We start from the raw sequence: 14,513 nt of genomic DNA, 5'->3' as shown, positions 1-14,513 counted from the left end.
GGAGCTGCGATGGCCCCGCCGGTATTTGGTTATTCTGACAGTCAGGGAGCTCAGGGGGGGGGTCTCTTAACTCGCCTTGGTGAGTGTTCCTTTGGTTGGGAGTCCTTTTGCTGGTGCTAAACAATGGCACAGCGCACAGCCAGAGACTATGTGAAAAGACACAACAGCGTTCAGGTTTGCTTTTCCGCTAATGCCCCTTTTATTTGTTTCTGTAACGTCTATTCCATAATGAAATTCTGTAGCCAAAACCAAAGCCTTTCTTCAAAAAAAAAAAAAGCACCACGAACACCCACAAAACAAAAACCAACCTGCCAGCAAACTTGGGTTTAAAAATACAACACTGAGGATTGTTAAAATTATTTCCTAGTATCTCCCACACACCTCCTGCCTCGACGAATTGTTCTTTTTTGAAGCACAGACTGCACCACGTTTACAAGAAACACGTGTTGCAAAGTTCTTGACGCATTAGTAAGATCCGCACCAAAATACCACGAGCGTGGATGTTCTGCCAACCTCGGGCAGAGGTAACACGGGCGCTTCCCAGCGGGACGGCGCCGCCGGTCCTGCCCCCTCCGGCACTAGAGTCCTCGTTCCTCTGATCAAATCCCACCTCCTCGTCCCGCCGCTGCTCGCTCGGCGCTTCCCGAGACTTGTCCTCGTCGCTGTCTGTACCGAAAGCTGTGACTCTCCCCAGGATGGATTTCCTACCACTCTCCTCCTAGTTTTAACAGGCTGCAGAAGTGTGTTCCTCAACTGGGAACTCTGACTCCTGGGATAAGGCCTCATTTATGGGAATTTAGCTGCTACCTTGTAAAAAGGCAGCAAACCCCCTTGATTTTAAGTCATATGATTTTATAAAATGTAAGTGAACTGTCCTATGGATATCACAGGGCTAAAGAATTGCTTTTGTGACGTATTCAGGGGCATTATTTTCTTCACTGCCTCCAATTCCTTTACTCTGTGCTTTTGCCATTTATCACTATTGCACAACAAATATTTACAAAAAGAAAACAAAACAAAGTCTTCAGCTACCAAGAAGCCAACGTGGAAAACCATTCCCTACTTGGAAGAGAACCACTTCCAGTTCTTTATTGGAGCTCTCTGGGCTGGGGAAAAAAGAGGAGAGAAGGGCAGGAGATGGCAAAGTCCAGTTTGGTATCGTTTGGTTTGGAAGAGGTAGCACTGGTAGGTGTGGTGCCACGCATATTCCTGGGAAAGGAACATTTCTTCTTTAAAAAAACCCAACCAAAAATAAACAAACCAGGTATTTTACTATGGTCAAGCTTTTCAAATTGCAAAGAAGGCTTCAGTTCTATCAGGAGTTGAACAGGTTTTATGCAGGAAAGGGTTTCCAGCTTCTCAAGAGGGCTGCTCCTTCAGCTTTGCTTCATCTTAAGAGGCAACAAATGTCAAGAACTACTACGAAAGTGCTTCCAGAATTTACAGCCATCAAATCGCTTATTGAAAGCCAGTGTTTCCAGACTCAAGAAATTTACTGACACGAACAAATCCAGACGCTGGACAAGTTAGTTTCAAAATTTCTAAAGTGGATTGCTTAACGCCGTGGGGGTTTTTTTTTCTAACCACGAAGCAGCAACTGGAGACTTGTACCCCGGTGCCTTCTAGCGAAGACCCGGGAGCGTAAATCTGTAACAAACGCATCACGGGGACAGTGTGGGGGTTTTGAAATCGCAGCTTATCTCTTTAGGTATTTAGGACAGAATTCACCAGCAGAAGGTCTGTGCATTCTGCCAGCCGTTGGAGGCGCAAGAAGGGTCAGGCGGGGAACTTCACCCCTGGAACAGCAGCAAAAAAAACCCCGTGTCTTGTACTTAATTCTAAATTTGGTTTCTAATGGAAATGCGGAGAGCATGGCGGGACACCCGACTGGCCAGGGAAGGACAACAGACTTCCGCACTCAACACAATTTCAGGCCTGTGGGCTGTTCTTCAGTTCTGGCACTCGGCAGGATGAACCTCACAGCCTTGGCACAACGTCCCGTGACGACTCGGCAGCTTTCTCTTCGTGGTTCGCCTAAATCTGGTTTGTTTCGACGAGCAAGTCAGCTGTAAAGCTACGCAAAAACATCAAGCAGGCCGGCGTCAAAAACGCCGAGTTTAGAACTAAGTAGTCACTTAACAGCCACCAGCAGAGAGGGAACTGGAAGTAAACTGGTTTATTTGAACTCCAAAGAGGAAACAATTAAAAAGTGAATTTGAAAAAAGTAAATTGATTGTTATTTCCTCGAACGGCACGCACCACCTTCTAAAGTGCTCTGAGAGAGAATCAACCAACAGACAAAACCACCTGAAGCTTCAGGGGGTGTGGAATGTGTTACCACAATGATGCAGAGAATCCTTTAACCAAAAAATCTCAAGCTAAATGGGGCTTTTTGCAACAAACACGCACTGAGGAAAAGATCCCTCTTTTAGGACTGTTCTGTCACTGACGGGGACAGAAGAACTTAGTTTTCTTCATCCGAAGAAAGACCTTCGATTTCATCTCTGTCTCCTCCAATTGCCATCCAGAACGCTTTGGCCACCTGACAATGGGGGAAATAAAAAAAGAGGGGGGGAAGGGGAAGGGAGAGAAGTTTCCCTGAAATGACTGAAGATTTTACATTTACCATCCAAACAAACAGAAACGGAGCAGCAGCTAAACCGAGCAACCACATTGCTAAGTATAATGCTAATCCCTCTTTGAAGTGAAGAAATTTCGACAGCACAGAGGCGATAATTTAGAATGCACGGGAGGCATGTGACACAAAACTTGGGCTAATTAAGGCGTGAATAAATTCTCCTTGAGATCAAGGCTTTTCCATTTCCTTAAGTGGAAGCTGGCTCACGCCCGCAGGACTGCAGGGTCTTCCTTTCAGAGATTCTGAGAGGAGAACGTTTTTTCTGGCACTTCAAAATCCCAGTTTTGTTATTCAGTTCTTGGGAGACACGGGAGAGTCTGCCCCAGGACCGCACGGTTCGTTCTTAACACACGGACTCAGACAGGAAAGCCCAATTTTTAATAAATTCAGTGCCAACTTGGAATCCTCACCTTCTCAGCGTGTAGTTTTCTTTGCTCGTGAGGCAACGTTGCAGCTTTATCTGCGGGAAAGAACACGACTTAGGTCGTCAGCTCCAGGAGTGAGCAGGGAAACGCCTGCTGCAGCTCGTTTTAGGGCACTACCAAGAAACTAGTTTAAGATCCTACACATGGAAGCTTATTTAATGAGAGCAATCGCAATTCCCAAACCCCAGAAAGCAGCTGCTTCTAAGCACATGGGATTTCAGGTCAAACATTTGTGGCTTTAAACTGCAAGACAGGCACAAGGCTGTAGAGCTAAAAAACAGAAAGAAGTCTTGCTGTAAGTTTGGTTATAGAAAATAGTAGCATTAGTTCTCGATGGACAAAACCAGCGTGACGGCAGTCAGCTGAGCAGTAGTAACCGCTCCCAAGTGCACTGTCAAGCTGAAGGGCAAATGAAAAGATCAGCCACTTGTTAAAAAAAAAAGAGGAGGCAGGAGAAATTGGTGCCATCTTCCCAGCTCACACACGTTACCTTTCATTTCTTTCAGCTTTGAAAACAGCCTCTCGAAGTTCTCCAGGTCCCCGTCCCTCGTGGTGAGGCTGGCCAACTCCTGGATGTCCGTATCTAACGTGGGATTCGAAATACATGCACTTAGGTTGGGTCAAGGTAAATGACTTGGTTTTGTCAGCAGGTACGAAAGCCTGTCTGATAAAGGCAGTATTTTAACACATGCCAAGTCCCCCCGTCAAAGGAGGGAAGGAAACATTTAATTTATGAACTGCTCACACAGACAACTCAGGGTAATTAATTTCGATGCAGTATGTTGCAAGAGTGGTGCTGAGTTCATCCAATAGTTAAGGTTTCTTGCTTATTATAAAATGATCTGTCCAGGAATAGCCATGGAGTAATGAGGCTACGCTTCAAGCACAACTACCAGCACCCAACCTTTCAGAGAGCTCCACATACCACTCGTACAAAGTCCCATCTCCTGGAATTATTGAAGGACCTGCAGCTTAGAACACCTGAACCCCCGAGGAGTGACCCAAGCAGAGTGTGCTCCATTCAGCTCCTGCTGGCTCCTACTGTCATCGTTTCCCTTGGCACTTTATTCTCACATAGATGTTTTAGATAATACACAATACCCGCATAAGGGAGTTTCCTCACATCAGCTCTGCGTGTTTCCAGTTGGCAGCGCTGTGGGGGCCCTGTCCTGTCCAGACTTGGGGCCATTTTTTTCAAGAAGTCTAAACCATCACCATCGGCTGGCTCTGGCCTGCACACTGGTGCCACCATTCTCTGGGAACATCCCAGTCAGCAGCGCCCGCGCCAAGACCTTACCTACAGCGTCGTCAGCCTGCAGGCTGTTTGTGCCGGCTCCTCCGTCATCCAAATGGGGTTCTTCTCTGTCTGCTGCTGCTGGATCGGGCTGTCAGGAAACAAACAGGGATTAGGGTGTTCAGTCACGCACTGGAACAGTGGCCTTGATGACCCTGAAGGTCTTTTCCAACCATAATGATTCTATGATTCTAACAACTGGCTCAGGAGGACTGGTAAGAAAAATGCAGGTAGTTTCTCAGCCTTCAGAAATACTCCCTTTCAAATACATTCCAAGAGGGTGTAAAGCATCTCTTGAGAAAGAAGGGGGAAAAAAAAAAAGGCCCCAACCACCCAGCACACCAAGCGAGACAACAGGAAAGAGGGACATGAGAAATGGTGTGAGCGAAGAACAAGAAATAGGAATTACTGTTTACTTCTGTATCTCGGCTCTCTTCTGCCCCAATGCTACAGTTCGCACCTGCCAACGTGCTGAGAAGCCCAAAGCCCTGGGTCCTGTCTGAAAACAAAAGAGCTGTTAGTTAGGCAGAAGGGGCAGCATTAATACCAAGAGCTGGAGCTCACCAGGTGGGATTGCGACTGTTTCAGGGAAGACACGCAGCACCTTGTGTCAGTGCACTTGAAAATACAATTTTCAACTGAGATTTTTCCATATTCTCTAAACTTCTTTTAAATGACACTAAGAATATCTACTGTTAAATATTACCAACAGGGAATAGATGTGTAAGCCACGAGAGATGGGAGCTCTTTTTTCTTATTATTTGAAGTTGCTGCTCTGTTGGGATTTGGTCTGACAAACACCTTTTGATGCCAAACCTGTGAGTTTTCAAAATTCCGAAGTGGCTTTTGCTATTACTGACATGCCGCAGAGCTGGTGTTACCGACCTCGGTTTGTGGCTCGATACGGGAATGGCAACGAGTGCCTTTGCTTATGCCTGAACAGGCTGAGCGCTACAGGAATGGCAAAGGCAATTTTTAAATCTCTAGTTCAGAATTCATGGAAGGCCTCAGCCATCAGATCTGCCCTTGCTCCACACAGCAAGAGGCTTTGGGCTTCCACACCTGCTCCTCTACTGTGTACGTCAACAGTATTTTAAAATACTGCCTGAAAAAAACCTGAAGTCATTCAAACCTAAAACTGAACAATCTTAAGATAATAGATACAGTACAGTATTTTTAAACTAAACTAACTGAAATTTTAAAATGCTATGGTTTAAATAAAAATTTAAGCATAATAGGTGATAGCATGAGGTGGTTTTGTGTTTTTTTTTCTAAGCCATGTTTTCAGCTGGCCTTGCACTGAGTAGTAAGTATCTGCAGATACAGGAGGGTCTCATGAGATTTTTCTGAAAACTTCAGCATTTTAGTCAACTGAAAAAGACGTAACGTTAAATTATTGTACTACAAATAGCCAGAAAACAATGACCCAGGCCAGAAGAAAGATTAGGATTACCTTTTTTCTTTTCTTTTACATGTTTTAAATGAATATCACACAAATTACTAAGCTCCGGACTCAAATGTTATGATGTCGTTCTTATTATGCACTGTCCAAACTTGATTTGCCATTTATACAAAATTTCATGTCGTGGAGCCGAGTGTGTAATTACCAAACCCATCAGCTATCTGGAAAAACCAGTAAACACATCCGCATTACAGATTTTAGTAATTCTCCAATTACTAAGACCTTTTTCTGTTCAATAATCTTCCCTGTGTACTTACGCTAACACGTGCCCTGTACCCTTGGGCTCCCCCCGCCCCCAGCAGGTATTTGTTGCAACTGGCTCAGTTTTTACACGGTTTTACTGCTTTAACGGGTCACTCGCCAAAGGTTTGGGAAGAGGAGAAGCGGTCCAGCCAGATGAATTTGCTTTCAAACTGTTCAGCTGCGAGACGCGTGAAAGCCCGCACGGACCGCCAGCTCAGTCGACGGGCAACGGAGCGATAAAAAGATTTGGAGACTCGTGAGCCCGAACAAAGGCGCTTCCTCACGTTTCAGCTGGCTGAGCAAAGAGCTGGCTTTGGGGAAACTCTAACGATGGACGTTCAGCCAATTTCTGAGTCACCTGAAGCCAGCTTGGATGTTGCAGCCCAGAATGTACTTGAGAGAGAACGTTCCTGCACTGGCAGAGGGGTGGGCGAAGTGACCTAATCCCACACCTCTTCCACATCTGCCATGAGAGCTCATTCTGCACCGAAAAATGACCACGGCTCCTTCCCCACCACATACCCATAACCTCAGCTGGTGTAATTACAAAACTTTGTCCCAGTGAGAAAGAACCAGAACCTACAGGAGGGCTCTCTGAGGAGCAGCTCTTTGTTTCCGGAGCCGTGGTTCGGGAGGCAGCAGACACAACCCTTGTTGCAGGCACGCCCTTGAAAAAGCCTTCCTCTAACCTTTTTTTTTTATTGGATGCCAAAGTTATTTCAACTTCTGGGTGCAATTCAGGAACTGGGTGATGCCTTACACAGCGTTCTTACAGCGGCGAAGCCAAAAATGACCTCACTCAACTTATTGTAACTTCAGTGGCTCCATTGTGAGGGGGGGTCTAGAGTTTCACAGGCATCACTGATCAACAGTGCGCCGTGCCCTGAGCTTCACGATTCACGTGTGCTCCTTTCCCAGCGAAATGTTTTCTACTGTATTTATTTACTATTCCTCCACAGCCTGGCTCTAGCTGGCATGTGCCAATCCTGACTGCTACACAAAACTGGAATTAAAAAGGCAAACATCATCATTTGTTTAAGTAAGTTTCAACAGCCCTCCCCTATCTCAGGTTCATTTTTTTTTTTGTCAAGAGAGCCAGGCTGATTACTGGCCCCACCCCAGGGAAGCAGCTTCAGCTGGGATCCCCAAAGCAGGTATTTAAGCAGGAAAGCGGGCTGGGAACCACTTTTAAAGAGGAGCAAGTTGTTTCTGGTTTTGCCACCCAGGTCAATGAGCTTCGTTCTTGAAGGGACAGCTGGGGACAACGGCGGTGCCCTACCTTTGGGCAGTGGGAAGGTGTGAGCTGAAGAGCTGCTTGTGCTGTTCTGCATAAGAGGAAGAAGATCACTTGATTTTCAGGCTGAAGAGAGCTCTGAGGCCTGGAGAACCAACAACTCTGCACCAGCTGCAAAAGGGGAGTTGCCTTCTGGAGGCTCTCGGGTAAGGCTGTTTGGTTTTCTTTCAGTACAGACAAAACTGCTTTATCTGCTCATGAAGCACGTGGTACTGCTTGATGTAAAAATGCTTATAATTCCACTGTTCCATTTAACTTCCCTTTTTATGAACTGGTGTGAGACTGAATTTATTTAACGGTTAGAGAAGAAAAATCGAAAGAATTTTCTTAATAGGTGTGTGAAAAAACTACTTTCCCACTTAGGAGTTGTGTTTGGGTTCAAGATAAAGCACCTTAAAATAATATGAGTTTAATGCTCGTACTTGAAAAAAGACTGCTCTGTCTGTAAACTGAAGTTACTCCTACAGATAGCTGAAGTAAGGCGATGCTGTAACACCAGCTTTTTGGGTGACTACGCTTAATAAAGCTGGAAACATTTACTGTTGCACATATATCTTTTACTCTATGAAAAGTCTTCACATGAATTATGACCGCGTGCTCATACAAGCGGCCAGCAGTTACAGGCAATTCAGTAGGAAAGCTAAAGGTTGACTTGCCTGGCAGCCAGTTTCCAGCATTGGGAGGAAACTGAAGACAAAAGAAATGCTCCAGTTTGTAAAAAGTTTTATTTTAAGTAAAATGAGCTCAACGATTTCCCTTTGAAGGCACAGTCAGACTGCAACAACTTCCAAATATAGCTCGCTTCCTGAGGGGTCTGTAGTACTGTGCATCAATGCTGGGTGGTTTCTGTACTGTGGAGACAGAAAATCTGGATTTTCAAGGAGTCTGACCTTTACTGAACGCACTAATGATGCACAGGAATTTCCCCCCCCGTGAAGAACTGAACACGTGACTCGGTTCTGTCCCTCAGCAACACAGCATCTGTCAAATGCAGGAAATAAGCTGTTAAACCCCAACGTTTTAGCACTAGTGAGAGAACTTTACACCATCTCGGATGGCTGCCTATTTCTCTGCAACAGTTACAGCAAGCGAGAACGCACCTTAACCTCATTCTGATATGGTGTAAGAAATACTCAGAAGGAGCCCTTAAAAAATTTAAAAAATATACAAATTATCGGTTTAGTAGTTCTCTGCCTCGTTCTACTGAGTCCCTAGAACAATCTTGCAGTTACGGGACCTAGCAGAAGCCTCTGAGCACTTGAAACCATTACATAGTTAAAAGACATAGGAAGGAAGAAGCTGCAAGAGTGGAAAATTGCTCACCAGGGAGCAGATAGGTGCTGGGAGGTTGCTAGTGGGATGAGACTCCGTGCAACAAGAAATGTAAGGCCAAGCGCTCCCCGAGAGTTTCATCTTCCTACATTTCCTGCAAGAGCTTGCGTTATTAGAGAGGTAATTAAAGGTTTTCAAGTAAATGGAAGGAGCTACCCTTGTAACTCTGGGCTAGCCACAGCATTTCCTTTCCTAATGAGTCTAATCCTCAAGTCATCCAGCCCTCAGACTCTACCCGTTAATCAATTACCTGCAGGAGATGACCTGAGGTTGCCTGCTTTCTGCACCATTTCCAAAAATTCTGTGGTTTCCACGGACTCAAGTGGGGTTTTCTGTAGGGCAGTCAGTCCTCCTTGCAATGCACTTAGTGTGTCCTTCAACAGACATCTGAAATCACTTTTCTGCCAAATCTCATCCCTGCACTTGCTATTCTCATCTCTGGTTCCAAACTATTTTTCTTTCAGAAAGCTATAACAAATTTTTAATTTAATCCTTACCACTTCTATACTAAACCATGTATCAGGTTTTAGACCAAGCCAATACCAATTAGCTATTTGCTGCTAGAGTTTGGTGGAACAAGCTTTCATTTCTTTTCATTAGAACTTAGTGGAATATTTACCTCAGACTTGGTAGAGAGCAAGTTGAAGTACAGAGGGAACAGGACCACGTGCTGAAACAGAAATAAATCTCACCCATTGCTTATAAGTTCCTTCATGCATGAAGGGACAACGAAAGCAATACCTAAACCCTACTATTGTGTGTAAAGGTTGAGGAGTGCTCTAGTTCTCTGCATGCTGATGCAGTGGCAGGAGCACTGTAGCCGCTCCGAGCTTTTTAGCCGCTCAGATTAAATTTTTGCTAAAAACGTGAAGCCCTCTAGGCCTTGCGTTCCCCGAAATTCGTACGGGAGGCCCCCGGGTTACGTACCGTTTTTTACTACGTTGGACCACACGTTGGCGTTCAAGGCTTGTACAATTCGTTTCACTCCTGTGGACTCTGGAAAATCATCTAAACCAAAAGACAAAAGACACTGTTCTCCCAGCCATCACACCGAAAACCTTTGCCTGCCTGTGAGCGAGCAGCTGTGTGCCTCAGTGCCTGTCCTGCCTTCAGCAATGCACAGAAATTGCTCCTTTTGATAGGAACTCCAGCTTTCTTGCTTTTGCTTCAGGAAAGGCCAAAAAAAATCTCAGTTAATGCCTCACTTCTTGGTCTAAGCTTCCAAGTATCGTGACCTGTGAGCTCTCAGCCTTTTGTAGAGACATCTGCAGTTTTTTTGCTAAATATTTAGCATGAGGTGTACTCTGGTAAATAACAGAAGAGTAAATTTAAGAGTAATAGATGATTTTTAAGTTGCTGTTAAAAGAAAGGTGTCTTTTACCCCAAGATCTTTGAGAATGCTGTGTGGCTTAAAAGGAGATGCTGGGATTACTTTTCCTTCCTTTAGAAAGTAAAGAACTTCAGACAACCATTTAAAAAAAGGTGTGACACTTGTTAAAATTGAAAATTATCATTGTAAAGCTGTGTCCACAGCACCTAACTCCAAATGTTCCAGTAATCCTGTGAAGTACAGCAACTTGAAAGACTACCCAAAGCGTTGTTTGGACTTCAGGTTATTTACTGAATAGATCTGACACCACTTGGTATAAAGTCAGTTTTCCCACTTCCTCAGTTTAGTCAGCTTCCCATGTTTGTGCAGTTCTCACAAAGCAATACGAGGGGAAAAAAACAACCCTTTGGATACAAAAATGGGCTGGCTTAAAAATCAGGGATGACTCAGGGACAGGTGCAGTAATTGAAACAGCTTTTAAAAATGAATTTAAAGGTGTCTGTGACCCCTCGGATCAAGCATTTTTGCCCTCTACGAAGCTGCTGTTTGGTCTCGTACCGGAGTCATTATCAGGAGCTGCAGTCATAGCACGAGCTCTGGGTCATTTGTGATGAGCTGCCAGAAGTGTTGTAATTTTTAAACTGATACTGCACTAGTAGGTTTACTGCATCCACTTTACTTTTTGAAAATAACTCATACAGAATGCTTAGGGGGTGAATATGTTACTGGAATAACTTTCCTCCTACGCAGGAGTCACCATATTAAAAATGCAGGAAAGAATATGTATCTTAAGATATATGTGCCAAAGATTAAAATCCTGAGTTATCATTCCCATTGCTTATATTATTTAAATAGTAAATAGTTTGTTCTTTGCAACAATTATTCAATAGGAAAAGAAAGCTTGACTTAATGTTACTAGTATTTCCTTTTAAAGCAGTTCCTAAGAAAACTTAAAGGGGTACCCGTTTCATATTTTTCTGGTCACTGAAATCACAAATGTGTGTATCCCTGGTTCCCTGACTAACAAAGTGCCAAAAAATAAATATATCTTTAAAGACGTGGCAGGGGGAAGAGGAGGGCTCTTACCTAATCAAGATACAATTTTAATCTAGGCTTTTGAAAAGGATGGGGGTGAGAAACTTGAGTTCTAGCTTAGAAAACCCCTCTCTGTAGATTGTTATTTTTAGTGAGAGCTACGTACTTGGGGAGCCTCAAATAATGCAAATGTTGGTGACTGATTTCGCTCAAGCCTGGAAGCGCAGTCGGTTATCTCATTTTGGCTCTACAGAGGAATGATGTGAATGCTTTTTTGGTTTTGTATCACTGAAATGAGGTGATCAGGCCGATGCTGAGAAGGCTGCCAGGAAATGCACAGTCACTTGTCAAGAGTGGAACGTGACACTTCTGACTTTGCTTGATGGGTATTTTCAAGTCATGGGCAGCCACTGATTTTGAAACTGGTTTGTTTCCTGTGTAACAGTGGGTGCTATTCTGAAAGGCTTTTAATAATCTCCCCTTTTGAGCCTATCATAACACCATTTGAACAATGTCTGTATTCTCTGGGTATGGATGATAGTTTTTAAAGGTTTGAGGTTGTTTTTTTTTAAAGAAAAGACAAAAAGTGTTCCTGCCCATGTGCATTTCTGGCTTTTGTTTTTTAGATTTATTTCCAAAGTGGAATATAAACGCTTTTAATCTATCACTACAGTTCTAGGATTAGAGCCAGAAAAAGGAGCAGATATTATTTTTATGTAGGTGCTACACAAACAGCAGCTGTATTTGGGAGGAGACAAATGGAATTCTCAGAGGAAATAACCTCCTCCTCTTCCTGACCTTTTACAGCTGAGGCTAAGCCACACCAACTGGGAGCATTCCATGCTGCAATCACACAGCACATAAAGGTATGTCCCTTACAATTGTTTAGAAGATATTTTGGTGCCCTTTTTCATTTGAAAAATTAAAACAGAAGTAGCAGTCCTACCATCTTCATCAGGCAGTTCCTCTGGGTTAAGTTCTACCAGTTCAAAGCCATGCTTGATGCACCATTCTTGAGCTTTCTGTCTGTTAACACCTAAAGTTGAGAAACAAAAATGTGTCCTAGTTAGGTTGAGACTCATATCAGTGCTCAAATCTTTAGCTACATGTTATTTCCTTAAAGTTGTTTGCTTATTTTGGATTGTACAGGGAAAAAGTCTATAATATCTGGCGTGGGTCCTCCATTTGCTTTGAATTTGATTCCAAAAACTCCAGACTTGAACAACAAACTCCTTTGAGTTGCGTGGGGTTTGTTTCAAAAAGCTGTGGGCGCTCAGAAGTAAAACGGAAGTGAAGTGCCACAGTGAGTGAAGTCTTCTGTTAACTCTAGGTTTGAATCTGAATTAAGTCACAGGGACATACCTGCACCTTACAGCCTGCTGTGGGGTTGCACATGCTGATCTAGAACCAAAGCAAATGTGCCTGTTTCATATCCAAATGGCCCAAAAAGAGGAATGTATTTTGCACTGTAGTTAAGCAACCAACAGCCATCTTCATTTCTCACCGGAGGGGATCATGCACATCCAGTACCATAAATGCCTTTTCAGTTACCTTGCCATACACGCTGGGGCACTAGGGATGGGATATGCAGAGCATATTTGAAGCGAGCTTGTAAAATTCTGGTTCGGTTTTAACCACAATTAGCTTAAGAATTCCATTCCTGGTCACGAGAGTAACCTGGCTCTTCTCAATCAAACCTCAAGCCCAGTCTCACAGAGGTATTTTGAGAACCAGTTGTGTTGACTCAACTAGAAAATAAATTCTCCTGCCAGGCTAATAACCCAAAGTCAGTGTGGAACTTCTTGGGGTTTCATACCATTTTCAGATACTCTGTTACAAACCAGGATCATGACTTCTGGTAACCACTCTTCTGTGAGGGGGAGCCATTCAGAGACGCTGTCAAGTCCAGTTTTCTAAAGGAGAGAAAAAAAGTTCTTTGGAATATATCCTCAAATGCTTTAGTTTTTAAATTAGTCTTAAATCATTAATAGTTTTAGAAAAAAATCAAGTATGGAAATGTGTTAAGCTACATTATCAAAGATATTCAAGACACTTGTGTTCTAATTGGAAAAGCTGGCTTCTGCACAGTGTCTACTGATTCTTGACTTAATTTACTTACTTACAGAGTTAATCCTACTTCCTTGGACCTCCCTTTCATATTTAATATTAATTAAGCAATCCCAGTGCAGATTAGGAAAGACTTTTAGTTAAGGGTGCTCATAAATACTTCACTTGAAACATATCTTGGGTTTAATGTGCAGCTCCTTCATCTCCTGTGCTGATGTGGATGTTATGGGGGCTGGTGAGCTGCTCTCACTGCTCTCGTTTATTCTGAGACAGCCCCGAGACGTCTGCTGAAAGGTATCTTTGCAGAATGTGTGGTACGCACCCCTTCCCATCTGTGGTGAAAACCAATTCCTTATTTAGATTTTTTTTTTTTTTTTTTGGTCTCAATCTTTCTGACTTTTGCTAAAGCACTGTTTTGACTCAGTAGAAACAGTTTTGGGTAAAGTGATGACACCAAATCTTACATTTAGCTCCCTCATTCTTGGCTATCCTAAAGCAGTCCTAGCATCAGCTAGGACTGAAGTTGGAGCTGGTGGGCTGGAGCAGGATTTGCATCCTGAAAAACTCTCTTCCAGCTTGAGTATAATACTAAAAGGGAAGGAAACTGTTTCTGTTGTTAGCAGGCATACTCCTGCTGCTGAAAATTAACAGCAAAAATAATGGACGGCACAAGATAAAGAGAATATGATTTGTGTTTATCACCATGATAAGGCAACTATATTATATAGATAAAGCAGAAGAGTCTTACTATTGTGCTGTCGAAGTACACAACAAATGCTTGGACCGATTCAGCAATATCTCCAGTAACAAGAAAGGTGTTTGGCACTACACAGAGGTGAATATCTGCAGAATAATATTTATTATCTATCGTCCAGGGGTAAAAATTCACTCTTCCACTTGTAACTGCACCCACAGTAAGGTCATCTTTTCCTGTGATACCTGTATAAAAGAAAGTGAATGAGATGGATCATAAAACCAGCATCAAGAAAAGAATTTCTCTAGACAAGCTTGGTACAATGCCAATACAGTATCATCTTTAGTTACTATAATAAAACAGTGTATATTTAAGTTCAGACTCAATTTGCTATTCTGTTCTGGAGTTCATTATTTAGCTTTCAAGAGAGTTTTGTGGGCTTTTTTTAAAGACTTTATTTTCTAGCTTTTGAAAAATATACAGAACAGAAGCTCTTCAGAAAGCAAGCCTTTTTTTTTACCTGGAAATGCCTTTTAAAGTGTTAGTCTCACTCTCTACCTGTAAGCAGCGTGTATGGAGACAATATATAGACTTTATTAAAGCAGAAACAAACCTTGTGTGTTTGGTCAGTTGTAAAGAACAGTTTGACTGTGACCAAAACCTGAAGGTAACTAACGAGAGAGAATAAACCAAGTTACC

The 14,513-nt window shown here is 43.1% G+C and overlaps 1 protein-coding gene across 1 annotated transcript; it reads right to left on the bottom strand.

The window, feature by feature from the left end:
• Nucleotides 1-2,464: 2,464 nt before the first annotated feature.
• Nucleotides 2,465-14,059, bottom strand: AAGAB (alpha- and gamma-adaptin binding protein; the record flags this gene model as incomplete). The annotated part of the gene is made up of 9 exons (XM_009867794.1): nt 2,465-2,542; nt 3,049-3,098; nt 3,554-3,658; nt 4,361-4,448; nt 4,774-4,856; nt 9,616-9,696; nt 12,000-12,089; nt 12,870-12,966; nt 13,869-14,059. Coding segments are annotated over 9 exons (863 nt in total), but the record flags the coding sequence as incomplete, so codon positions are not given.
• Between the last annotated feature and the right edge of the window lie 454 nt (nt 14,060-14,513).

This window comes from Apaloderma vittatum, unplaced genomic scaffold (assembly GCF_000703405.1).
Source record: "Apaloderma vittatum isolate BGI_N311 unplaced genomic scaffold, ASM70340v1 scaffold3834, whole genome shotgun sequence".
In the NCBI taxonomy this organism is placed as follows: domain Eukaryota; kingdom Metazoa; phylum Chordata; class Aves; order Trogoniformes; family Trogonidae; genus Apaloderma; species Apaloderma vittatum.
This window is presented reverse-complemented; position numbering and strand designations above follow the sequence as displayed.